The 27,207-nt window shown below is 41.8% G+C and overlaps 1 protein-coding gene across 4 annotated transcripts in view; it reads right to left on the bottom strand.

The window, feature by feature from the left end:
* Positions 1-604: 604 nt before the first annotated feature.
* LOC140573543 (catenin beta-1-like) overlaps positions 605-27,207 on the bottom strand; it is a 36,607-nt gene continuing 10,004 nt past the window's right edge. Inside the window, exons 1-16 of one of the 4 annotated variants that reach the window (XM_072692971.1) lie at positions 27,035-27,054; positions 7,382-7,431; positions 6,952-7,176; positions 6,474-6,727; positions 6,096-6,334; positions 5,597-5,798; positions 5,346-5,490; positions 5,082-5,185; positions 4,629-4,967; positions 4,362-4,520; positions 4,137-4,256; positions 3,582-3,732; positions 2,362-2,483; positions 2,219-2,279; positions 1,702-1,936; positions 605-1,603 (exon numbers count right to left, since the gene is read on the bottom strand). In XM_072692971.1, the coding sequence (XP_072549072.1) occupies positions 1,731-1,936; positions 2,219-2,279; positions 2,362-2,483; positions 3,582-3,732; positions 4,137-4,256; positions 4,362-4,520; positions 4,629-4,967; positions 5,082-5,185; positions 5,346-5,490; positions 5,597-5,798; positions 6,096-6,334; positions 6,474-6,727; positions 6,952-7,176; positions 7,382-7,394 (2,340 nt within the window). In that variant the 5' untranslated portion in view covers positions 7,395-7,431; positions 27,035-27,054 and the 3' untranslated portion in view covers positions 605-1,603; positions 1,702-1,730. Of the gene's footprint in view, positions 1,604-1,701; positions 1,937-2,218; positions 2,280-2,361; positions 2,484-3,581; positions 3,733-4,136; positions 4,257-4,361; positions 4,521-4,628; positions 4,968-5,081; positions 5,186-5,345; positions 5,491-5,596; positions 5,799-6,095; positions 6,335-6,473; positions 6,728-6,951; positions 7,177-7,381; positions 7,432-13,726; positions 13,749-15,452; positions 15,624-27,034; positions 27,055-27,207 lie in introns of those variants that run through there. The other 3 variants (XM_072692968.1, XM_072692970.1, XM_072692969.1) reach the window with 3 other exon arrangements.

Raw genomic sequence — 27,207 nt, 5'->3', positions numbered from 1 at the left:
CCACCTCCTGCGGCTCAAGTGTCCAAATTACAATAAGTCAGAGACACACTGTACCCCGTTCACACCTGTCCTTTGTGCCGGGACTTACGAGCGGATCACCCAGGACGCATGTTAATGGCAGGTGTGAACGGGCCTGAGTGACCTGCATCTGTCGGTAATGTGAACAAATCGGTCACTGAAATGGCCTGCAGACACATTTTTTTAGCACGTCAGCAAATGGACAACAGGAGCACACGTGCGATGCATTTCACTCAGGAGGAGAATAAACAGCTGTTCCTCCCCTCCACTGCTGGACCATACTAAGCGTATACGTACAGGCAAAAGACACAACACTATTAGACCATTCCCATACATAGCTCACGCTCGCAAATCGGATATGAATCCTATCCAATTACACATGAAAGTGCCTCAATCTGATTTGCAGATTTGAGTAATTTCAGCACAGTAATATGCACATGGCTGGAACCTGATTTGGAAAATAGTCAAACTGTGTGGTTTCTCGGCCTTGAGAAAACCCATCTAGCCCAAATTGTAGATTGATGTAAAATACACACACAAAAAATTTCAATCTAAACTGGTGAAATAAAAGGTCTGGGAGACAGAATGGAATAAAAGTATTTTATTGTTCAACCATGTTCCCAAAATAAGCCGCACAGGCAAACCACTGACGACGTTGCTTCAATAGATACTACCTCCAGATAGCATAGAGAAGAAAGATCCATGTCTGTGCTTCCGCCTGCACACCCCCCCCCCCCCCCCCTCAGCTCACCCCCACCCCTTTTTGGAACAACCGTTTACACTGAAAACAGTTTCTCTTCACTTGGTTCTCTTTTTTTTTAACGTATTTTAATAAAGAATGCATATATTTCTCCCACCCCAGAACACCCCCATTTGAACAGCTGATCGTATAAAAAGAAATAAAACAAAGGAGAAAAAGAAAAGCTACACATTGTTACACTTTGTCAGATTACATAGGAACTGATATTAGTGTTCGACACCATTACGTGAGAAAGATTCAGAAACCAACAGATGCAACTCCACTAGAACTCAACACTACAGAAGACGTTAAAAAATGGAATACAAATTACTGCTGCAACAGAAAAATAAACAGAAAAGGTGACGTTAATGAAGACAGACTAGAGCTCAAACCAAGCTAGGGGTCAGTACCGTAAAGACTGATGATAAAAAGGTAAAAAAGAAATTTAAAAAGACAGTGAAATAAAAACAAGGCTAAAAAAGTTTACAGTTCCATCTTTAGATCCCACTCTGGTGCACTCTTAAAGAGCATCCGCTCCACAAATCCCTCTCGACTTCCCTTCCTCCATCCAGGGCAGAAAGAAAAACCAAAAAAAATAAAAATAAGAAAATGTCTGGAACAAGAGGGAGGAAAAAACAAAGGGTGGGAAAAAGGTTCAGCTTCATTTCCTCTTCCTCCTCGTAGAAACTCCCTCTCTCCCCCAGCAAGTGTGCATGTGTGTGTATTGTTTGTATGCGTGTGTGTGCGTCGTGTCAGGCACTTTCCGATATGCTCGCCCACCCTCTGCAAACCTTCCGTCACTCCTCAGCCAAAAATTCACAATGCAGTTTCACTCAGACAAAACAGCTGCAGAGGAAAGAGAGAGAATTGAATAAGTTATTGATTCATTAAGTGACACTGAACTGAAACCAGTGCAGTTACGGGTAAAACGCACACCACCATACCTTCACTTCTTCCAGACTGTGAGTGTGTTTTAGAGGTCTGTGTCAAACCAGGCCAGCTGATTGGAGTCTGTGGGAGGCAGGCCGTCCATCAGGTCCTGGGCATGGCCGAGGTCGGGCAGGCCCTCTACGGGGTACTCCGCTCCAGGGTGGTGGCCAGCCAGCTCGTGCTCGAGTATGCCGTCCATTCCCAGGCCATCCTGGCCATAGCCGGAGTGGAAGGATCGGTAGCTGGGGTCTAGGAGGGGGAAGACATTTTAAGTGAACGAACACCACAAGGCAGAAAAACTAATAGCATTATTGCATCTCCCCACTCAAGTCAGTTTACACACCCCTAGGCAATCTCTGGGCTTCTTCTGAGGGATCTTAAAAAGCCGGCAGCAAGTGTGTATTCATTTAGACCAACAACCAGGTACAAGTGTGTACACAGCCCATCAGAATGCAACCGTCAAATTTCCCCAACAGTACGATACGCTATGCTCCATGTGAGTGAAGCTTCTGAGAATAGCATCCATCTTACCATCTGCTCTGTATCCAACAGGCTCTCCTTGTGCGCCCATATCCAGACCCATATCTCCAGTCTAAGAAAAGCGATAAGATATACATTAAAACACTGCACGCCCAACTGGGTCATCATGTGAGATCAGGTTTGGGCACACTTACCTCGTTCCAGGCCATGGGCTCTGTTCTGAACAGGGAGCTGGTCAGTTCCACAGACAGGCGTTTCTTGTAGTCCTGAGGTTTGTCTTCTGACATGCGGAACAGCACTGCTGCCGCATAAGTAGCTAGAAGAGAGGAAGAAGGCATTGCAATTGAGAGTTAGCAGCCGTTTTTCATCCTAAGGCTAGAAGCAGATTGAGAAGCTCCTGATGAAAAAGCCAAAAGTGAAACTGCTAATGGGTGTTGCATTAAAGGACAAAGGTTGCAGACAGTTATTAGGAATGGCATGATGCTGCTTTCCCCCCATAACCCCCAACACCCTGCAGGTTTTAAAAGCTTGTCATAACTTTATTCAGCTTTACAAACACAGAAATGCTTCTCTAGCCCTCTATAAAAATACTCACTAAACACTAAAATGGGGTTAAAAAAATAAAAAGCACAGTGATCTGCTGTTTTGTGGACACTTCATGAGTTAGAATTATGCACAAGAGAGCATAACCGTTAGGGAGAGAAAAGCTTGCAGAACTTTTAGCAGTCTTTCCAAGCTGGATTACTGGTCAGTACATGATAGGTTGAAGGTTAGATAGGTCAAAATAACATAAATAAATCTAGCGGTGTGTTATAACATGCATCAGGTAAGGCTGCTCGATATTGGCAAAAAAATAAAATGAACACTGCTATATTTGAAATGTATCGACACCCTGCCCCCAATAAAATAAGTCAAAACATCTAATTATACAGAAGTTAAGAATTTAATGTTGTGATAACGCAACATAGCCATGATTAGAGTAAAATACATTTTACTGGGCAGAAATAATCTGGTAGGTCATGAAATTATGCAAATTTGTTTTTTGTTTTTTATAAACAGAACTTGATTTTTATTTGCCTTATGCAACCTTGCACATCCTGCGATGAGACAACTGTGCATGCAAACATCGTGATTATGCAGGATATTGTGAAGTTACACTGATCAGAGTTATGACTGACACCAGCTGGCTTGAACCATGCATTTAGTTCAGTAAAATTCCTACTTTTTGCCTCCCCAAATTAAAAAGCCGATAAAGTTCTTGTCTAAAATTGGACAGATTCCGATCCTGAGTATTGGAATGACACTGCTAGTTTTAATGAAGGTGACATTTAAACAGTGGACCTTCTCACTAAATAAACTGAATTTTGCACAGAATTAAAGTCCTTTAGTCAAGATCTCCATAAGAGACACTCACCCACTCCCTCGTTCCTGGAGTGTAGCAGTTCAGTGAGGGGTGCGGTGGCTCCCTCTGCCTCGATTGCTTCAGCCGCCTCCTTATCCTGCGCCAGTTCACACAGCACACCCGCTGCCACACGCTGGATATTTTCGATCGGGGAGTATAGCAGCTGTGCATACAGAGAGGAGACCCGAATCGCTTAGGTGTTGATTCTGATTCTACGTTTATTTTTTCAATGCAACTCAAACCATCAGCAAAAATGTCCTCAGGCAATTTTGGATCGAAACCCACTGCAGTTAGTCAAAGCAGTATTAAACGGCAGTGAAACTTTCCCCATTCTCTATTCTCATCCACTTGTGTAAATACTGCTTTCACAAGCACATTCCCAAATGAATGAGCCACGCAGCAATGGCCTCCGATTTGAATGGCTCAACCGCTAGCGGCTCATCACAGCCTTTTAAAAGCTCTTGGCTCACTGTATGCTGTTTGCACACCTGATTTTGTATTGATACCTGCTAAGCAATTGTGACAGAGCCATTGTATAGAGAGGAAGATCTGTAGTGTGGGTTGTACCTGTACAAACAGAGGGATGGTGTTCAGTCCTCTGATCACGATTCTGTTGTGCACATCTCTGGCCAGAATGTGGAGAGCTCCAGTGCAGCCCTCCACAATCTCTTCCATCCTGACTCCCTCCTATAAGAGAGACAGAAAGCCTTCAACCACAAGATCAACGTACACGTTCTCCATAATTAAATTTAAATTAAACACTTGGCGCCAATTTGAACAGTCATGTCTCACCACAAACTGTTGCTGGGTGCCTCCCATGGAAGTACGTCTCTGGGTGTCCTGGTGTGCTCTCACCAGCAGCTGGACCAATCGGGGGATGGCACCCTGCTCACGCAGAGGTGCATGATTGGCTGGACACAGTGCCAGGTTACGGATCAGACCAACTGTGGCCTGGTGGTCAAGAGGGACAAAAAAAATTTAAAAAATGAGTCAAGCAATTCCTAAAAAACAAGATTTGTCAAATTATGCGGACAGTCTTGCCCAGCTAAGTACTCATACCTTAATAAGAGGCCAGTGTGAGGGTGGGTGCAGCAGTTTGACCACCACAGGGAGACCATAGTGCAGGCGCACAGCATTCTGGGCCATCTCGGCATCCTGGTGTCTGGAGGTGAGGTGGCGGAGAGCGCAGACAGCGGGCTCTGTGATATCCTCCCGGTCCCCGGCTCTCAGCACGGTGCGAACCAGTGCCTCGATTCCACCCACTTGGCACACCATCATCTTGTTCTTGTAGTTGTTGCAGGTGAGGTTGGACAGGATGCCAGCTGCACAGGTGACCACGTTGATGTCGTCTGAGCCGAGCAGCTGCACCAGCGTGCCGAGCAGACCCTCCATACCCTCCTGCAGGACATGCATTCAGAAAACAAAGAGTGAAGCTATGAAGGGAGGAAAGCTCGTCTCCACATGGTGCAAGTCGGCAGGTGCGCTTAAAAATGCTTGTATGGCCATTAATACCTGCTTAGTGGCAGCATCTGACAGGTTTCTGAGGGTCCATAGGCAGTTCTGGACTAGACGTTGGCTAGGGTCTGTCAGGTGAAGTCCCAGAGCCTGCATGCCTCCTGAAAACAGCGCAGAGGGTGGGGGGGAAAAAAAAAATAAGATAAATAATGCAAACTTACACAGCACTGGTGTGTAGGTCAAAGGCAGCTGTTTGCTTTATTCTAGGCTGCACTGACAGTCCTTTGATCAGTGTGTGAGGGGGTGTATATGTAAACACACCAGCCTCCACGATGGCGGGTTTGTTACTGGAGCAGACGGACAGCACTTTAAGCACACGGCTGGTGGTCCACAGCAGCTTCTCGTATGTGTAGGTCCTCATGATGTTTACCAGGGCCTGGGGTCCACCGCTTGCCAGGATTATCAACTACAGATGCAATGAGAATGGATTAAAAAACCCAGAACTCTTAAACAGAAAGTGTATACACAGGCATTTTGTAGAAATACATATTAAATAATGATACACCACGCACCTTACTCTCCTGGTTGCCATAAGCCAGGATTTGTAGGCAGTCTGTGGTGATGGCAAGAAATTTAACATTGGTCTTGTTCAGAAGAGCCACCATCTTCTGCAGGCCGCCAGCCAGACGGACAGCCATCTTCGCCCCTTCTTGGTGCAGGAGAAGATTGTGCAGTGTGGTGATGGCGTAGAAGAGAACACTGTCTACTGGAGATCTGAATGACAGGAGAAACTCTGGTTAGTCTAATCAAGTAAATAAAACTTGGTCCCAATTTTCATAAATTTAGTAGAAAAATATATTTAAAAAAAAAATGCATTGAGAAGCTGCATCCTAGAGTTTGATTAAGAACAGAAGATCTTAAGACTAACGCAACCAAAGCAGGTGGTCCTCTGGTGGTACACGTTTTCCCTGCACCAACACCTCATTTACACCCTTTCAATAAGCTGAAGCAGACGTTTAGAAACTGCGGCCACCAAATTGTGTGGAGCTACAATTCACCAAGTCCCCTCACCCCAGCATTTTGACGAGGGCAGGAATGCCCCCAGATTTGAAGATAGCAAGCAGGCCCTCTCTGTGGTGGGACAGGTTGTGCAGTGTTCCGGCTGTGCAGCGAGCGGTCTCCACGTCGTTGGTGTTCTGCATGGTCCTAACGATGGCAGATACCATCTGAGGAGAGCGCATTATGGCATGGCGCGAGGCCTCCTTTTTCGAGAGTTGGTGCACCATCACGGACGCCTTGTTCACCACCACCTAAGGAAAAAAGTACAGAGGATTTAAAATTGGTGCATCTGACCATGGGAAGGGCCTTAATACTTTTCGGTTGATCATATTTAACTCTAAAGAAAGATTCAATGATTTAATGCAATAAAAAAAAAAAAATGATAATAACCTGGTCTTCATCATTGAGGAGCTTTGTAAGCTCTGGGATGGCTCTGGTGGCCAGTTCAGCATCATCCTGGTAGTTGATGAGATTGACCACTGCATGTTTAAGCATCTGTGAGGGCTCAGCCAGCCGTTGAACGTTGGTGGGGTTGGTGGACTCAAACTGTGTGGAGGGAATCTGCATGCCCTCGTCCAGGGTCTCAGGGAACATGGCGGCACGCACGCGCTGGGCACGAGTCATGGCATACTGCCCGTCCAGGTCTAGAGAACAGGTGAAAATGATACCATTATGCCAGGCCACTTGTATACAAACTAGAGAACTAAAAAGGACCAGTTCCAGGTGGTAAGATCAATGCAAGAATAACACCAGCGAACTATTCTGGAGAAGAAGTGCACTTAGCGCACAAGTGCACTTAACCGACAGGTGTTGAAGTGCACTCCAAACGCGTGCAAGCATGGCGATCAAAGAATAACGAAACCCGTACCTGCCACCTGTTCTGGGGTGAAGGGCTGGCTGAAGCCTTGCTCCCAGTCATATAGCACCTGGTTGTCCAAATCCTCCTCTTCTGGGTTGCCCTTGCCAGACAGAGAGGGTGCGGTGGTGGTGGCCCCAGAGTGGATACCAGAGTCCAGATAGGACTGCTGCTGCCAGTGGCTGACTGCAGCTTTCCGGTCCTGCTCCATAGCCATGTCCAGTTCCATCAGATCAGCTATATGAATAATAGAAAATATTCAAGATGTCAGCCATGCATTAATACAACAGCTTGTAGTGACTTTACATTCTGATGTACGCCTTACAGAGTCAGCGTTTCAATAAGCATTCATCAGGGTCTTTTTTTTTTTTAACATCAAAGTTCAATGCATTTTTTCCTCTATAATTAGTACTTTCCAAGACTACAGTAGATTTATACTCACACTGGGTAGCCATCGCACTGCCAAGCCCTCAGTCCGAACTACTTCCAAATCTGGGGGAGGGGAAAAAAACAAAAAACAAAGAAGCCAGCCATGAATGTGATGAAAAGACGACAATTCAGCAGTACCAGTATAACTTGGCCACGTTGTGGGAGAAGACAAACGATACTGGCTCTTACAATCTGCCTGAAATCTGATACTCAGCTCGCCATTCCTTTCAGACAACAGCTGTCTCTATGAGGGGGTCTATAGTCATGCAGAGCCTCAAGCTGTGTGTGTTCTCAGGGAAACTCCCTGTATTCAAGCAGCAGGGTGTCTGCATGTGTGCGCGCACTCGTGTCAGTCTCTTGCATACTCGCACGCATATACATGCATTTAAAAAAAAGTGACTCATCTTGGCACTGCCAATAAAAACATTCCTGGGGGTTAGTCATCTTCATTCATCAAAACTTGATAGGGACACAAAGCGGCATCAGCCAATGAGATACAGGGGAAAAAAAAAACAAACAAAAAAAAAAAACAATGAAAGTAAACAGCCTTAGGAAAGATGATTGTGACCAGTTTCAATGAGCTGCACACTCATTTGCATGTGCATAAAAGGGGCTAAACTGCACAGCAATTTAAGACAGAATTACATTAAATATGGCATAGCTAGAATATGGAATCTCAGTGGCTCAACTTTCTCCCCCCCCCCCCAGATATTAAGGCAATTTTCAGCAGTATCTATGGCTGGTCTTTAAATTCCCAGGCAGTAGCATCAGCATTTTTTTTTTTTTAAACTACAGATACTCATACTGAGTACAGCGATCTGCTTAAAAATCAGCTGCACATCCTCCAATTAAACAGCACTAATTACACTCTCTAATGAAAGGTGTACCTGGTGGCTTGCTTGGTATATTTGGTATAGCAAGTTTCTTCAATTAGAGCATATTCAGTAGGGTGGCTGTTTTAATCATCTTAAAGTTCTCCTAAAGTCCTGAATGTTTGAGTTCATGGCCATGTTTGAGTTCCTCCATGGCTAGCTGAGCTATAACAGGACTGATCACCAGCAGATTGATCTGTTCATCAACACCCTCTCAATATAAATTTTATTAAAATTAATAATAAACCACCAGGTCTGCTAGTGAACCCAGGGTTATCCAGGTCCAGCTTATGAGATGTTTCAACAAATTCTGAACATGACCTCACCCTCTGTCCAGAGTGCAAAAATCTGGCTTTGGGAAACACCTTGCAATATTAACACTGACCAGTAACACGAACTCAGCGTTCGAATGCGTTACACCCAAAAGGAAACCCACCAACTGAGAGCTCTCTAGTAAAGCTACTGGATCTACACTTCTTCCCAGCAGCCAATGAATCAGTAATGACTCAGACACTCTAGTTCCTGTGATTTCCCAACTCTGGGTGGGAGGGCTCTGAATGGGGTGTTAATTGGCAAGTTAATGACAGCCAAGTATCAAGAGGCACGCCACAAAGACTAGGCTTGCTAGCACCAGGACTACGGACAATTCACAAAAGCGCACACATGTCTGGGATGGGGGAGGGAGGTGGAGTACAACCGTCTAAGGACTTCCATGCCAGAAGGAAACAGAAGCAGGCAGGAAGTTGTCCTTTGAGAGCTACACTACAAAGCAGGGTGGTGTGAAACTAACCAAAAAGTAAAACTGGAAACCTCAATGTTTACAATCAACATTAAACATGAGGAACTTTGGCAAAGAAAGAACCAAGTGTCTGGGTTTGTCTCAGAGTATTCAGCTTAGTGTTTAAACATACAACGCCATCAGAAACCGGGCCATTCTCCAATATTATGCAGTGTACTGGTAAAAATCATTATATTTTGGCACTGGCCGATAAAAAGCACCAATGAGCACCAGTCCAGCAGCCAACAGGAACCTTTTAATAAGAGTCCACCAATGGACCCAGTGTTCAACAGTGAACTGGGACCATCTCTAATGTACGCAGAGATTTGCGATGAACTGTAAGAGGCAAGCAAAGGTGAGAAGGCCAAGACTTTACAGGAGCCCAACTCTGCATCCAAATGTGCCTTCAAGATTCATAAAAGCATCTCAGAACTTAAGAAATGCTTGATACGTCATATTAGCTACTTTAGTAAACATCTCAATATTCGAGTACACCCTCAACTACACTCATTAGAGCAATATCTCCTCCGGTATGGCTCTTGGTTGGGTTAATGTCCCAATATCAGAGCCAGGTGTGTTGGAACTGCACTCTTTAGGGTAGTAAAACCAGTCACAGGCACTCCGGCGCCAAGTGATCCCTGTAAAATATGGCAATAAACAATCATACACTCAATACAGAGATCACGTTTCACTGATGCAGCGATGATGGTGTGTCCCAGGCTTGATTTGCACTTAACATTAAACTAGGGTACACCAACAACCCTCAAACTGCAAAACCAAGTTACACCAAGCACGGGTCAACAGGCCCCCACCCTCAAGCTAGTATCCACCATCCATCACACCACTGCAACCTGGTTAACTAAATCAAGACTAAGGGACGTGAACTCGCCACAGCGTTTCTCCAGAACGCAAGAGGATGTGGACAAACCCAGGAAAACGGAAATCTCTAACACAGTTAGGTACAGCTTCCTGCACTCACCGATGGGGGAGGGAAGCCTGAAAACGCAAAAGACTCAAGAGACCATCAACCTTTTCTCCCCTCAAAGTTGCAAGACAAGGCTGAACTCACCCTTTCTCCATTTCCCACTCTTAAAAGCCAAACAAAACAAACTAGCTAACGAAGTGATTTTTTTTTTTTTTTTTTTTTAAAAGAAACACCCCGGCCTCATTTGCTGCCAATAAACCAAATTACTCATCTAGCAGAGACTGAACGAGGCTTTGGCTGTAAAAACAAAAGGGCTTGTATCCTAGAAAACAAACAGTTTAATAAAGTTGAGTTGGCCACAACACGTAAACATCGCAAGCTTCAAAACATACAACTCGCTACCAGTCCACAGAGTCTGAAAAATAAGACGACACTTTTATTTTAATTATAATGTGAGGTTACAAAACCTAACGCAGATATTCATCAGTTTTCAGGGCAGATGTTCAGCCCCACCTATTCACACTGTAGTTCTAAGCAGTGCATACCTACGCATTTCAACTGGTTTAGTAAATAATCCTACATACTTTTATTTACAGACTTCGTAATTATAGAAAAACACCATCTAACCAAATACCAGCCCTTTAATGTAAACCAATACGCAAGGAGATACTACCACTTCCTGAGCCAAAGCGGAGCTGTCTGGAGCCTCAATCGGCAAGTCTCCCGCTGCCTGGCTGAGCCGAGCGTTGGTCTGAATCCATTAAAAGTTTATAACCAAATGTTACAACTGGCTAAACAAGTCTGCAGCAGTTCAGGCCGATCTAGTTTAGACTCTGGTGGAAAAATAAAACTCCAAAACGAATACTCCCTCAATTCCTCCAAACCTGGGTTACATAAACATGTGCTGGTTTCCACAACCCTCCAGCATTCGCCACACTTAGTTTAAAATACAGCACAGTTTCCACAGTAAACACTAAGCTGCTTCTGTGAACTCGAGAAAAAAAAAAAAAAAAAAGGTAACAGACGTCCTCGCTTAATGTCGAGACACGGAAAAAGAGCCCCTTTCAGATACAGGTAATTACAGGAACCCACGTTTATGAAAACATCCTGCAGTCAGCGTCGGACATTCCACAGTGCGAGCGTGTGTGTACGTCTGCCTGGCCGGGGAGGTACAGTATAGCACTTCAGATGTCTGCCTACACCAAACCAAACTAAAAGAGTCTAATAGGAGGAGGGGAAATGCAGCACTGTGAAGTTGTGCCAAAGTTAATAAATTAGGCTTTTTATGGGTGAGGGGCCAGGGCTCGAAGACGCTTTCAGAGCAAACCGGGGCAGCTGTGGTAGCTTATGAAAACTGCTGGGGCTGGCCTGTTTTTAATTAAGCAAATTAACAAACAGTAGATGGGGGGGGGGGGTTAAAGAAAGCAGGGCTGCACCACTGCAGGTTTCATGTGCATATCTGCAGATACCAAAAAGGCTATGGTGTAGACCCAGTTTATTATATAATGTGCCTAATGACTTAAAATGGGGGTAATATGACCCATGAGAGTGGTAGTCCAGGGTCATCTAAACTGGTCTGCTTCTGTAAACATTACAATTCAGACATAAAGCAAGTACATGCAAATACCAAAATTAGCCTAGAAATAGTAGAAGAGCAACAAGTCACAGCTAACATTTTTCAAAATGCCCATCACCCTCTCCTTATTTACGATATTTGGTCGAAACCAACATCAGACTGGGCAATACAGTGTGTTAAGATTCATTTACTGGTGCATTTTGCATTAATCCAATTACATATTGTTGTGAAAATGTCTTAATATTGGGTAGAGTGCGATTTTAAAGACGACTACCCAAATACCCTACCCTGCTCCTCTCCGTCCAATTAACCAGAATTATGCTCTTTGTATTAAGCGCAGTTGGTCAGTGCTTTCCAAGCTCCGACCACAGCCACAATATGCTTTTTCTGAGCATTTCATAATACGATAAAGTCAACCCATCAATAACCAAAGCCAAAAATACTCAAAGCTCAAAATGACTGCCTCTTTAAGTGGCTTACAACTTCCAAGGTATTTACAAAGCATTTCAGGGGTCACTTCGTCAAGAACCGAATTCTGCGTCGTCATTACACCTCTGCAAAGGTGGCGGAGATACCTTTAGGCCTCATCCAGGCGCTGCCAACTCTGCTAAAGCCGTGAGAGAGTATACCCAACAAACCTTCAGCACTTTCAGAAGCACTGAAAGCCTCTACTGTTTCCCAGACGAGACCTACCCAGCTGTTTAGTGATTCCTGACTGGGGTTTTAAACAGTAGCAAAAGTCAAAGCACTGCAATTCATAAGAGGCGGGCACGCAAACGCACCACCCCGGTCCATATGGAACTCATTTAGAAACATCTTCAAAAGCTTGCACTCAGGACGCTGCCTGACTTGCCCTCCTTTACTGCTTTATTAAGCACAGCCCAAAGACAACTCAACAGCACTGAACCAGTATGGCAGTCTTTTGACGAGCTGGAATAAGCAGAAATCGGCAGAGCATACATTTTAAGCCAAATTACCAATAATTGATTAACAAACTCAACTCAACAAAATCAACCCAAACCTAGACTTGATAGGAGCCTTTAGAGACAGTTCAAAGGATGTGAATTAAGCTGGTCTTGGACTACACAGCAAAGCCAATGGTGGAAAACTACAGAGCATACGCTTAGCCTTAATCTCGTCCTGGAAAACCGGTCCTACATGTAATTTACATGGCTGAATTGACACCGGGGAAACAATTACTCTTTGCTTGCATGCCACCTTATGAAAAGGCCCAGGGTTATGTTTGTTTTGGATACAACCAGCACCATCCTGCAGTCTATCGTCAGCACATCAACCGCTCTAGTCCATGGGCACAGATTTCTGCAGTTAAGTCAAGACAGGGGAGAATTCGGCCAAAATGACACTGCAAAAACATCCACCCATTTGTTCTCCCTTACTGGTTGAAGATCTGCAACCAGTAAGTTGCAACCCCAGAACAACTCAACAGCACCGGAGGTCTGTTTTGATGAGCTGGAGGAGCAGAAACGTCTCGTCTTGGACTACACTGCAAGCAAAGCCAATGGTTATTCCCATCAACCAAGGCTGAGCCTTAATGTGCATCTCAAACTTGTCCTTATATGTAGTTTATACAGCTGTATTATTACCAGTGTTGCTTGTACAGCACTTTGTGAAAAGGGCCCACTGTTGTGTGTTGGGTTGCTGGATAGTACAGATTGTGCCCATCGTCAGAACAACTGCTATAGGCCACGGCCACAGGAAATCTGGCGAAACTACATTGTCAAGACGGGCAACGGCTAAATCCTTTATGAAAAAGGTCTACAACCAGTGTACCACAAACTACGGGGAAAAAAATAATGTCAATGGACCAATGGCAGCCTTTTATGATGAGCTGGGGAGACCAGAAAAAAGAGCAGATCATTTAACAAGCCAATTTTAACACAAACACAAATGACCAACTAGATTATTATTAACTAGAAACTAGTCTAGGCTACATCAATGCCTGGGTTAAGGAGAATAAGGCTATTCAAGGAGATGATTAGACGTCCCCTCGTTTGTTTTGGACACGGTCAGTATGAACTTCAGCCCATCTATAAGCGCCTCAACTGCTCTATGCCATGGACACAGGTTTCTGTAAGCAAGCCTCGACTTGGGGGGAAAACAGGAACAGACTACAGCGAAAAAGTCAGACAAAGAAGTGAGAATAATCCCCCTCATACGCAAGACTACTTTCACTCGTCTGTCTTCACCTGTATTTTCCGTGCCCGTGTCGTAAGGGAAAGCGGATGCAGCTCTCCCCGGTGCTGCCGGGGTTTCCCCCACCAATTAATGTCTAACTGATCAGAGACTGAGACAGCCTAGTCGCCACCAGGCCTGCGACCCCCAAACACCCCTGAAAGAGAACCTGAGGGGAGAGGAAGAAAATCCCAATTACAATATCCTCTTCAATTTCCCACACACACACACACACACACACACACACACACACACACACACACACTTATCTACCATCAGCTCCAGCCTCCAGCCTCTGCTCAGGGGTAAACAAGCAGCTGCGACCACCAGCACAGAAACGGGCGCCAGAGCAGCTCAATAACACTCTCAGATTAATGTGAAAGTGTCTTAAATAAAGTTACTCAGATAAATAACCTGTCTGACTACTGCTTAATCTCCAAATACAGCGTTTTATTACACAAACAAACCCCTAAACCAGCGTTTTATTAAGTATCCAAGTAAACAAACTCCGCGCTAACGAAGCACTAGTTTCGTAAGCTGGCAGACTTGCTAGTAGCTATAACGTTGGCTGACTGCTTAATTAGCTAGATAGCTTAGTTAAACAAAGTCCTAGAACCACATGCTTACCTAGAACAGCCCAAATACCCTGGTTCTAGCCACAAAATAAAGGCAGCGGTGGTTCTCCAGTAGGCTGCACTATCGCTAGCTAGCGCTAATAGCTACCTAGCCAGCTAACCCCCCCTATTGGGATGCGGGTCAACAAGTTTAATAAATCAAAGATTAAACATTTTTAATATTTTTGACGCATGAAACATTGAGCTTAATTACTGTAAAACTACTTAATGACCTAATTAAATAATTTATTTTATGTATTTATATAGTTAGCGATGTTTATAGCTACTAGCCACACGCAAACGCTCCAGCGTCCGGGCGTCAAATGTAGATAGTAGATAAAATACTGCTAAAGCTTTAAAAAAAAAAAAATTATCCCAATAAAACAATATTTTACCGTATCGTGACAAAAATGCAGTTATATTAATCACATAAATATAACTATATATTTATATCACGACTAAAGCTGGCGAGGTATCGCGAAAGTGCCGTTTGGAAAATCACGATCGTCCACCGCTAAAATAAGTAGCTATAGCTAAACCGCGACTCGCAAGATCACACTAAACATCGATTATATTAATATTAACGGAGCTAAAAAATATGATCCAAGTGGAAAAATAGCTTTAATGTCTTTCTGACTATTAAACACGGTTAAATTTGACCGGTGACTATGACTATACTAGTTAATAGCTACTAGCGAGCAGAGCTAACCGCCCATGCAGGACTTCCCTGCCGGCTTAATAGGATGTTCAGGAAGATTTACCTAGAAAAAGACTAAACTGTGCTTTTAGCATTAGTTAATTAACGAGTTAATTAACACTACTCGACGATTCAGCTGGCTATTAAAGCTCCGTAGCACTCGAGTACCAGCCGTAAACACTGCGAAAACTCCCCATAGATCAAAAGCGGATGCCAGTTTTACACGACACACCTCAACACGTTAACAATTAAAGCCAGCTTTCAACATAAAGTCTATTTAAAAAGCCATTTTTGTCGCAGGACGAGCACAAATTCCCTGTAAATGCAAGGAAAGCCATCGGACGGACGGACGGACGAAGGTCCGGCTCCCCAGCCTCGCCTCGCCAACTCCACTTAACCCCTGTTAAAACGACCCACACTCAAACTTACCTGATATAAAACGGCCACTCCGTTTTTTTAAGCTCGTTCACGGCGTGAAAAGCAGCCTACAAATGCGTAAAACGGAATGAACCAGCCAGACCACCCGGTATCTCTCTCCGCCGACGGGCAGCCGCTGCTAGTCGCTCCGCTGCTGCTGTGGAGCCGCACACTGGACCTTAAAATGGCGGCTCACCGAGGACGCTCTCGCACCAAGAATGCGCTTCGTGTGTTCCGCCGCGTCCAAAAAACTAGACCCACCCAAACCTGGCGTGCGTTTGCGGTGATTGTAAGGCTCAAAAACTACGATTTAAACGCAGATAATACGACAGCAGCGTGATGAGTGTAAAAACTGACTTTTATGATCAAATCAGGCTGTTTTTCACAGCAAACTCCTGGTTTAAGTGGCTTGCCGCGGAGGGATACATCAGACATGGCGAGGGCGAGGTACGTCCATTAGTTTGGAATGTGAGTGTTTTGAGGAGGATGTTGGGAGATCCACTTCCACACACCAGGTAGCTGCAGCTGGAGGAGGGAAAACAGTGGATTTGCAGTGTTAAATAAGTTTAAAACATGTGTGAAATAAAATGCATTTAACCCCAAATAACCCTTTAGAGTTTCAGAGTTATTTGTTTATAATAGAAAATATGATACTGGCCTGCATGGGCCCGGTTTTCCTCACAGCAGATCCACTTTTCACAAATATGTGATATTAAATGTAGTCATAATTGTAATTAAAAAGTTACCATTAAAAGTATCCCCCCGTTTAATAGGCCTGGCAACTTTTACGCTTTTCTCGCAAATAAATGGGTGGAGGGGGTAGTGGGGTTGGGGTCATAAGGGGTCATAAGGTGAGTTTCTGTGTGTTTCAAAAATACTGCAAACAACCAAATCCAGTATTTAATGTGCTTCTAGTATTGTGATCATACATGCTTTTCATTGGTTGGCAGAGGGTTTTATACAGTTCTTAAAATATATATATATATTTATTTATTTGCATGTATTTGTCACTGTACAGCGAAATGTGTCCTCCGCATTTAACCCATCTGGTAGTGAACACACACTCACACACACTCACACATGTATTAGGGGCAGTGAGTACACACACACACACCCAGAGCGGTGGGCAGCCAACTCCAGCGCCCGGGGAGCAGAGAGGGTAAAGGGCCTTGCTCAAGGGCCCAACAGTGGCAGCTTGCCGAGCCCGGGAATCGAACCCACAACCCTGTTATCAATATCCCGGCGCTCTAACCGCTGAGCCACCACTGCCCCACTGCCACTGTATTACGAATGCCAGAGTAACTGTGCATTGGGATTTACTGGAGATATTGTGTTTAAGGTCTGATTACCTACAAAGGTTGGATTTGCTGTTCAAATGTCGGTAGCACAGAAACATTTAAATTAGCTGTGAAATCACTCATTAAGTGCTATTTTAGCTAGATTCGATTTTTGGAAATGCAGGCGCTTTTATGTGTCCGCGTAGACAGACCAGTAATTTCTAAATCTAAACCGTAACGGAATAAAAGCTGAATTAGCATCAAATCTTTGCTGTGTTCAATTGGTACTGCATTAATGTTACATAATCCAACTTAATATTAATAACAGTAATTAGAAGTACAATATCAAATCTGTAAATCTAAAGACTTTTAAGCTAGACCGCCCTCATTTAGCACCATAAGCTTTGTTGATATGTGTAACATTAATCATGATTTAGTTGAGTCTTATTAGATTTCCCCGGACGTAATGAACACTTATACAAAAATGTTATTTATATGTCAATGAATAGCTGTAATTCTAAAATTATATTGTTTAAACTGATAAAAAAAAATACAAACATACTGATATAAGCATCCAGACTATGATATAGTCCATTCAGCACGCCCCTCTGGCCCTATATAACTACAAAATACGATACCATTCAACATAACAACAGGATAAATAAACAATATATTACTGATTCTATTATTAATATTTACAATAATCATTACAACCGATTTAAGGAGCAGCATCTCAGCCACTTTGACATCAACACTGTCAAAACTGACTCACCACCCAAACACGTTAACTAGCTACGTCTAGTTAAATCTGGCCCACTTCTGGACAGTCATTCATTGCGGTGTGTGGGGTGGATGTGGGTATCGGATGCGGCCAGACAGTGGGCTGAATCACTGTTGTTAGCTGGGACACCATTACGGCCCACAGCAGTTCAATTCTGCATTAACACTCTGTTAAGTTGTTAAGTGTGAGAATATTGACGGACAGGGCTTGGCATTAGCGTGAATATGACGTAAATACGTACGAATCAATTGTTTACCGTTAGTTTCTCGACAGTAAGGCCTGCAGAGCGGGCTAACGCCCTGTTAACACGCAGTAAAACTGCAACACAGTAACAAATACGTTACCTAAATTTCTTCAAATGTACGTTTTTGGTATATCTACCCTAACCCAGTGTGGGAAAACAGTCTGTGGTACCATTAGCTTGATGCTAGTATAAATAGGGCAAGTACACAGAGGCACTAGCTGAAATTAGCATTATTACTGCTGTGGTAATTTGATGCTACGATAGCTAGTTTCTGCATTAAACACCACTATATTGCAGCATGTTTATGCTTCAGAATTGATCAAATTCATGATTATCTTTATTATATTGAGTCACAATGGGAAAGACTGAAGGAAATGAGGGAAAACATGAAAAAACGGTCAGATTTAAGAAGTTTGGCTAAGCTGCTCCCATTCCCCCGTTGTCCTTGACCTTGGCCCTTCAAATACTGCATTTCAGAGCCGTGTTTCTGGCCTGTTTGAACAGATTATGTAGGTAGTTTGTCTTTATTGAAAAATACATTACAGTATTTAATAAATGCATTTATTAATTTCTTCAAAAGATAAACCCCAACAATGAAATTGTTTCGCCAAAATGGCGAAAATGCCACACTGCTCTGTAAACACAGTGTACACTACGCCTGCCTGTGTTAATCTAATAGCAATTAGAAAGACTTTAAATATCTAAAACCTCTGAGTTAGGTTTTACTAGATTAGCATTAGCCCTAATGTGCGAATGCGCTGTCTCATTTAAGGAACCTCATTGGGGATTAGGGATTCGTTAGGGATTTGTAACTCTATTTTGCCTGAGCTGCCAAATAAAACCATGCTCTATTGTGAGCTGGAGCCGTTAATGTCAAAGTCAATCTGTTTAAAGTCTTAACCCTTTAAACTTGTGCATTTTATTCAGTTAATGATCTTAAATCGTATTACTCTGTAACTACTATGAACGTAATATGTAATGAATGTAGTAGAAGTGTCAGGAAAGCAGTATAAAAGTAAATACTGGTGTTATTAGTAGTGAAGTAGTAGTAGAAGTGGTGTGGCGTTAGTAAGTAGTAGTATTATATTATATATAAATAGTAATAGTTGTGGTAGACAGTAGTAGTTTTTGTAGTAGTAGTAGTAGCAGTAGTGCTAACAGTAACAGTAGTAATAATAGTAGTAGTAGTAGTAATACTGTAGTAATACTGTAGTAGTGTGGGTGGCTGTGCTGCGCTACACCAATAAGAGTCCTTGGGCAAGACTCCTAACACCTCATTGGCTCACCTCTGTAATACTAGTAAGTCGCTGTGGATAAGAGCATCAGCTAAATACCGTAAATGTATTAGTAATAGTTGTAAAAGTAGCAGTAAAATAGCAGTTATGTAATGGTAGTTAGTAATGGTATCAAATATACTAGTATATTAGTATACTACTAGTAGCAGTAGTCGTAGCAATTGCATTAGTAAGAGTATTAGATTGCATTACACATCAAAAGCATTAGTGAGGTCAGGATGTTGGATGATCACCACCCCACCTTATCCCCAATTTCTCAATTCAGCACCACCATCAATCCAGAGAACACAGTTCTTCACTGCTCCACTGCTCAATGCTGGGGGGCTTTATACCCCTCGAGCCCACGCCTGGCCTTAGGTTCATCTGCTATCTGCTCCAGAGAGTCCTGTTCTATTGCCATTCCTTCTCTATAGAGAGTAGACAAGCTGTGTGTGTGTGTGTGTGTGTGTGTGTGTGAATTGGCACATCTGTGTCAGCAATGAGTGCAACTTAAAATAGCTGAATGCGTTCATTAGAAGGGGTGTCCACAAACATTTGGATATGTAGTGTATATATATGTATGTGTATATATATATATATATGTAGACACACATACTGTACTGATAAGGTACAAAAATAAATGCTTGTGCTCGAGTGCTTTAACCTCACTGCAGTACATTCAGCAGTCAATGGCAGTGCGCAGAGAGTGGACGAGCCGCACAAGCGAGCCTTTGTTCGGCCACTAAAGCCTGCAGCAGCAGCGCTGGCTCTGCCTGCACAGTCAATGAAGATGTGAAATAAGGTCAACAGCGTCGTCATGAAAATGCAGGAGATTTGAGAGAAGGATGAGATGCGTTTCCTGTGGTACGCCAGCTCTACACTGAGGCGGATACGATGAACCACAGGACTGACTGAGTGAGGATGTGATGTACATAGACGAATCAGGCCTTTTCCAGTTACGTACGCAGCATCGAGAGCCCTGCGCCGAGCGGGGACCAGCAGGAAGGATGTACTTGAACACTGCCGCTCACACACTTACTCACGCAAGTGCACCCAGACGATGGCAGTGAAATCTGCGGCTACAGGGCTGCTCACGTATAGGCGTCAGTATATAACTGGAGGAAGCATCACCTGCTCAAATATTACACTCACTTATACTGCAGATACTGATTAGCCAATGACATTCAGAAATAGGCCAAACAATAACAATGTATATATACAGACGTATTTATATATACATAACAAGAGTCTGGCAGTTCTCTATATTTTATATATTTTGTATTATATATAGGTTGCAAGGTTCCTCATTACAGTAAAATACAGTATAAGCAGAGTGGACTCTGAGGACCTTTTCAAAATCTTAAAAATAAAAACAAATAAAAACATAAATGAATAACAAAAGTATGTGTTTATTTAAATAAATAAGCTATGTTAAATAGTAATACTTGTATTAATTGTATTACAAAATATGAATACATAAATGTTTTATTTTCTTTTTACAATTATCATTTATGTGTTTAAATTCTACACAATTCCTACAAATGCTGCTTAGTCTTGGACTAAATTGTAATGTCAAACATTAAAGTACTGTAGTCTAGACTTGGGCCACATCTGGGTCTGGGGAACTAAATAAAAGTAAATAAACTAAATAAAACTTATCATCACTATCACACATGAAAAAAAAGTATATTTGCATTTTTATTATTTTTCATTTCTGTGATACAATTTCATGATGAATGGACCAACAGAAACGCTCCGAAATGGAAAACAATGGAAGCGATCTTTTTACACTGACTTCCTTTGAATGTTATTTTTTTGCTTCTTCTGTAAAGTTCACTATAAATACAATAAATACAAATGTAAGTAATACAATTTTAAATTCCTTCAGAAAATGGGGGTTTTTCATAACTGTGTTCATTAAAAAAATCTCCAGAGCTCTCCTCATGGGAGACTCATGCTATACTAAATTAAACAGAGGTAAACGGAAAGTCCCTAAAGCTGCACCACTACTTGACTAATTACATTAAATTAAACACACCAAACTGAACTGAACTGAACTGAGCTGAGCTGAACTGAACTGAACTGAGCTGAACTGAACTGAACTGAACTGAACTGAACTGAACTGAGCTGAGCTGAACTGAACTGAACTGAGCTGAACTGAACTGAACTGAACTGAACTGAACTGAGCTGAACTGAACTGAGCTGAACTGAACTGAACTGAACTGAGCTGAACTGAACTGAACTGAACTGAACTGAACTGAGCTGAACTGAACTGAACTGAACTGAACTGAACTGAACTGAACTGAGCTGAGCTGAACTGAACTGAATCAAATTGTGAATCAAATGTAATGGAAGCTGCGGCGCTTGTGTGCATTTGAAGCTTTGATTGAATACAATTGTTTGACTTGAGTTTAATTCAATTTAAATGAACTTAATTAAATAAGAATTAAACAGAATTGAATAGAATTAAATTGAATCAAAGTCTGAATTGAATTGAACAATGATTTATTCAGCCAAACACCTTCAGCCCTGCTCTGGTGCGTCTTTAGTGAATCATTCGGGGGTACTGATATCCTGTCTTATTTATATATATATAAATAAAACAGAAATTAATATAATAATACTTTTTGAATATAAAAAATGATAAGAAATGTATTTCCTGTATAGAACTATAACAAGGGAATTTGGGGGTGCCCAAACATTTGCTCACAGCTGTGCATATATATTATTAATATTTATATAATTATATAAATAATATTTATTATAATATTTATATATATAATATTTATAATATTTTCTGCCTGATTGCTGTGAAGAGAACAATGCTATGAGAAAATCATAGAATTCTGCCTAAACCTGTTTAAATACATACAACAACAATCTGTTACAGTGTGTGTGTGTGTGTGTGTGTAATATACATTCGTACATATCTCTTAAAAGGAAAAAAGGAAAGGCACTCTCTGAATTTTCAGAGAACAAAGGAACTGAATCTTCCCGACCTACAGAACCCGTTCACTGGAGGTAAACCCGGCCTGCAGTGAGAAGGCTTTCATCAGACTGAATGCAGCTCCGTTCCTCCACTTCCTGCGTCAGCGTTTGACCTTCAGACAGAAAGCTATTAAAAAGAAAAGCTGTGAGATTACAGTACATTTCTCCTCAATCCTGTAAATGTTTACAGTTTAAATCACCGGCCGTCTTAATCCCAATTCTGCAGGACGTTCTGAAAACAACCCGGACCCAAAAAAAGCTCCCGTTCAGTGCTTCCAGACCAGACATCAGTACCCTGATTCACTTCAACTCAATTTGATTCATTTAGTTTCATTCAGTTCAACTGAATTAAAGTCAGGACAATCAATTTAGTTTTAAATCTTAAACCTTAAAATGCACAAACTTTCAATTCAACTCAATTTGATTCATTTCAATTCAGTTTTATTCAATTCAAATCAGTTCGAATCTTTTGATTAAATTCTAGTAATGTCAGTAAATTCAGTTGAGTTAAACAAAATTCAAGTTAAGTCAATTCAGTTTAGTTTAGTTCAATTCGATTTGGACCTGTACATTTACTTGAGTGGTTCAATTTAGTTGAACTGAATTCAAGTCTAATTCAATAGATTTCAAATTAGTTTCATTCCAATCAATTCATTTAGTTCAGTTGAATTTAAGTTGCCAATTCAAGTAAATTTTGTCTATTTATTAATTATATTTATTAATCTATTAATTCTATTCTGTTCAATTTAACTTAATTGTCACTTTACAATGGACCCACCCTGGCCTGTGTTCAAATACCATCAGACCAAATGCTTGCAGAAAGCATATAAGGCTATGGCTGACTCTTTGTGTATGTGTGTGTGTGTGTGTGTGTGTGTGTGAATTTATGATGCATCCTTGACCTTGGCTTGTTACCCACATTTATTGGATGGAGCTCCACAGTTCTTCCACTGCTCCACAGCTCAATGCTGGGGGGCTTTACACCCGTCTACTAGCCCTCGCCTGGCATTAGGCAGCATGGTGCCAATAGGTTTATGATGTTTATCAGCTTCAGACAGTCCAATTCTGCAGGGACTAGACAAGTTGTGTGTGTGCATTTGCACATATGTTGTAGCAAATGGGTGCAGCTTAAAGGAGCTAGCTAGCTAGCTGAATGCATTCATTGGAAGGGGCGTCCACAAACATTTGGACATATAGTGTACTGGCTGCTTTTTATCATGTTAGATGGGGTCATTTATATACTGGCATGTTTGCAAGGTCAGGAACTCAACCGCATGAAGAAAGGCGGGCCTTTTTGGAGGGAATTTACCACCCCGTCACGCTTTATTGTAAATATGAATCTCATATGTGATGATATTAATTATAGAAATGTGTATCTTTAATGATGTGGGTTTTATGTCCATTTGTCCAGCTTTCTTAAGCCAGGATTCACACAATGGACAGCGTCTCCTCCTTTCTCTCCTCACCCTCACCGCTTTCTGCCCTTCACTCCTCCTTCTTCCACCTCTCTCCCTTCCGTCCTTTACGGATGTCACCTGCTCCAGCCTTTCATATTGCCTCACTTAGGACTATATTGACAGCGACACACACACACACACACACACACACACACACACACACATCAGCGCCGCAGTGAACCAAATCGATGTGTAATTCACCCAATCCTAAAGGATTCATTTCACACCATGCAGAGGTTAAACTGGACTCCGCTGGGAGAGAGAGAGAGGAACCATGGGCGATCGACAGCGACACCTTTGCAATTCAAAGCATTTTCGCCGATTTTCACTTTTTGACATAATGTGAATCTGGCAGTCAGTCTTTGCTTTGTGTCATCGTGAATTTTATGATGAACGAACCAATAGAAATGCTCCAAAATGTGGTAAAATCTGTCTACATTGACTTCCATTGAAATTCAAGGCTTTTCCTTCTCCTGTAAAGTTGCTGTTCTGGAGATACGAGATATGAGATATGAGATTTACATTACCATGACGAGTTGCTGCTGCATGTACAAGTCTGCACCTTTGTTAACCTAAAGGCCTACCAGTTTCACCCAGCTTTATGATAGACAACCACACACACACACACACACACACACACACACAGCTTACAACATACAGCATATACACTTATAGCATAAAGGCTTATAGCAAACAACATATTCACTTATAGCATACAGCATATACGCTTATAGCATACAGCATATACGCTTATAGCATACAGCATATACGCTTACAACATACAGCATATACACTTATAGCATACAGCATATACGCTTATAGCATACAGCATATACGCTTACAACATACAGCATATACACTTATAGCATACAGCATATACGCTTACAACATACAGCATATACGCTTACAACATACAGCATATACGCTTATAGCATACAGCATATACACTTTAAGCATACAGCATATACGCTTACAACATACAGCATATACACTTATAGCATACAGCATATACACTTATAGCATACAGCATATACGCTTACAACATGAAGGCTTATAGCATACAGGCTTATAGCATACAGCATATACACTTACAGCATACAGCATATACGCACACAGCATACAAGATAAAGGCTTATAGCATACAGCATATACACTTACAGCATACAGCATATACACTTACAGCATACAGCATATACGCACACAGCATACAAGATAAAGGCTTATAGCATACAGCATATACACTTACAGCATACAGCATATACACTTACAGCATACAGCATATACGCTTACAGCATACAACATAAAGGCTTTTAGCATACAGCATATACGCCTACAGTATACAGGCTTACAACATACAGAATATACGCTTATAGCATACAGCATACAACATAAAGGCTTATAGCATACAGCATAAAGGCTTAGAACATACAGAATATACGCTTATAGCATACAGCATACAGCATACAACATAAAGGCTTATAGCATACAGCATAAAGGCTTAGAACATACAGAATATACGCTTATAGCATACAGCATACAGCATATACGCACACAGCATACAACATAAAGGCTTATAGCATACAGCATAAAGGCTTAGAACATACAGAATATACGCTTATAGCATACAGCATACAGCATACAACATAAAGGCTTATAGCATACAGCATAAAGGCTTAGAACATACAGAATATACGCTTATAGCATACAGCATACAGCATATACGCACACAGCATACAACATAAAAGCTTATAGCATACAGCATATACGCACACAGCATACAGGTTTACAACATACAGCATATACGCTTAAAGGCCCTAATAAAATACAATACAAAGCTCTTAGATCCTACAGCTGCCACACACACACACACACACACACACACACTGAGACAACTAGGCTGTATACGTTTCATGTACGTTTCACAACACAATTAGCTTGACAGGACCCCATGTCTGGTCTAGGCTAGCTAGAACAACACCACTACAATGCAGCATTTAAAAACACAGCCACTTTTTTAAAAAGGTGCCAAAAAGGAGAAATTAACCACATTTCTCTTACTAATCAATGTGCAGATGAACCAATTTTGTAGAGTAAAAGTTTCCTACTAATAATGTTTTTCATAAAACCATACATTGAATCCAACCATCCAATCCACCATTTAGAAACCCTTGTTTTTGAGCATGTAAACCCGAGCTGAGGAAGGCCTGACATGGAATTCCACAGATTTGTTCTTAGAGAGTTTAGAGAAACGTACCGAGATACGTCAGACTTGCATCCAGACGTCTGAAAAAAAGGTTATTTGGACCGATTCCATTAAAGAGCCACTTTTTTAATCAATCAATTGTGTAGTGTTTTATACTATATTATATTATACTGTACTATAGTATTAACCTTTTTTCCTCAAACCATACATGAAGTCCGAGCACTATTTAGAAACGTATAAACCCAAGTAAACCCAAGTTGAAGAAGGCCTGACGTAGAACTTCACATATTTTACTAATTGTCTGCATTAATACATTTTTATTATGTTGTATTGTATTGTATATATTTCAGTGGTTTAGAGAATCGTAGCTGGTCAGAATTGTTCACAGTGCCGAGTGAATGGAAGCAGACGTCTGAACAACTTCTTCTGAAGGTGCCAAAAAGGGTTATCTGGAGTGATGCCATAAATAATACCTTTTATTTTAATCAATTTTAACCAATGGTGTAGATGAACCAGATTTGCTGTGTAAATGTTTTTATACTAATATCAAATTCAAGCGTCATTTAGAAACTTTGTAAAGGTCTTGAAGAGTGTAAACCCAAGCTGATGGAGGCCTGACGTAGAATTTGACAATATTTAAATACATTTCTGCATAATTCTGTTATTATTATGTTGTCATTTCAGTGGTTTAGAGAAACATACATAGTCAGAATTGTTGTCTGGACAGTTTAATGCCTATAAAAGCTCTGCAAAATGAAAGCTGCGATGCCAGAAAATAACCATTTTTCTAACCAGCCACTGTTGTAGAGCTTTCCCAGTGTAATTTCATACGAATAAAGTTTTTTTTCTATAAACCATACATTATATCCAAGCATTATTTAGGAATCTTTGTTTTTAAGAGTGTATTTTGCCATATTTCTGCATAATTAACATATCATTAAGCTGTAATTTCAGACTGGTTTAGAAAAAAACGGTCCAGGTCAGAATTATTCACAGTGGCGGTGAATGAAACCAGACGTCTGAAAAGTTTAATGTGTCTGAAAGCTCCCCCGAAGCAATAATGACTACACTAAACAGTGCTAAATACGCCGCCTAATGCCTGAGACATTGTTCTACCACCGTTCTGAGACGAGCTTTAGGTCTGAACAGGTACGGACACGGTGATCTAAGGCAGATTAGCTCCCAAAGACAAACCATTGTCAGACTTTCTACTATTTTACCATCAAAAACATTGCAAAGAAGGCACTGCAGGCTCGTGCAGGTTCTCTGGAGGATCTGGAGAAGTTAATTGCATTGTAAACACTGCAGTCCCTTCATATAACGTTGTTGTGGAATTCCCCTTTAAGCACCGTACCCAGCTAGACTCTTACCCAGTCGCCCAGTGGATGGTAGGTGGTGGCCAGAGTTGCTTCAGAAGGCCCGAGAACGGTAGCATGATCAGACTGAGACTTCAGGTCAACCAGGAGGTCAACCACACGCCAGCAGAACCACTGATAGTGCCCAGAGAAGACCTGCGAGGCACCTGGTTGGATTTTTTTAACCA

The sequence above is a fragment of the Salminus brasiliensis genome, chromosome 12 (assembly GCF_030463535.1).
Source record: "Salminus brasiliensis chromosome 12, fSalBra1.hap2, whole genome shotgun sequence".
Classification (NCBI taxonomy): Eukaryota; Metazoa; Chordata; class Actinopteri; order Characiformes; family Bryconidae; genus Salminus; species Salminus brasiliensis.
This window is presented reverse-complemented; position numbering and strand designations above follow the sequence as displayed.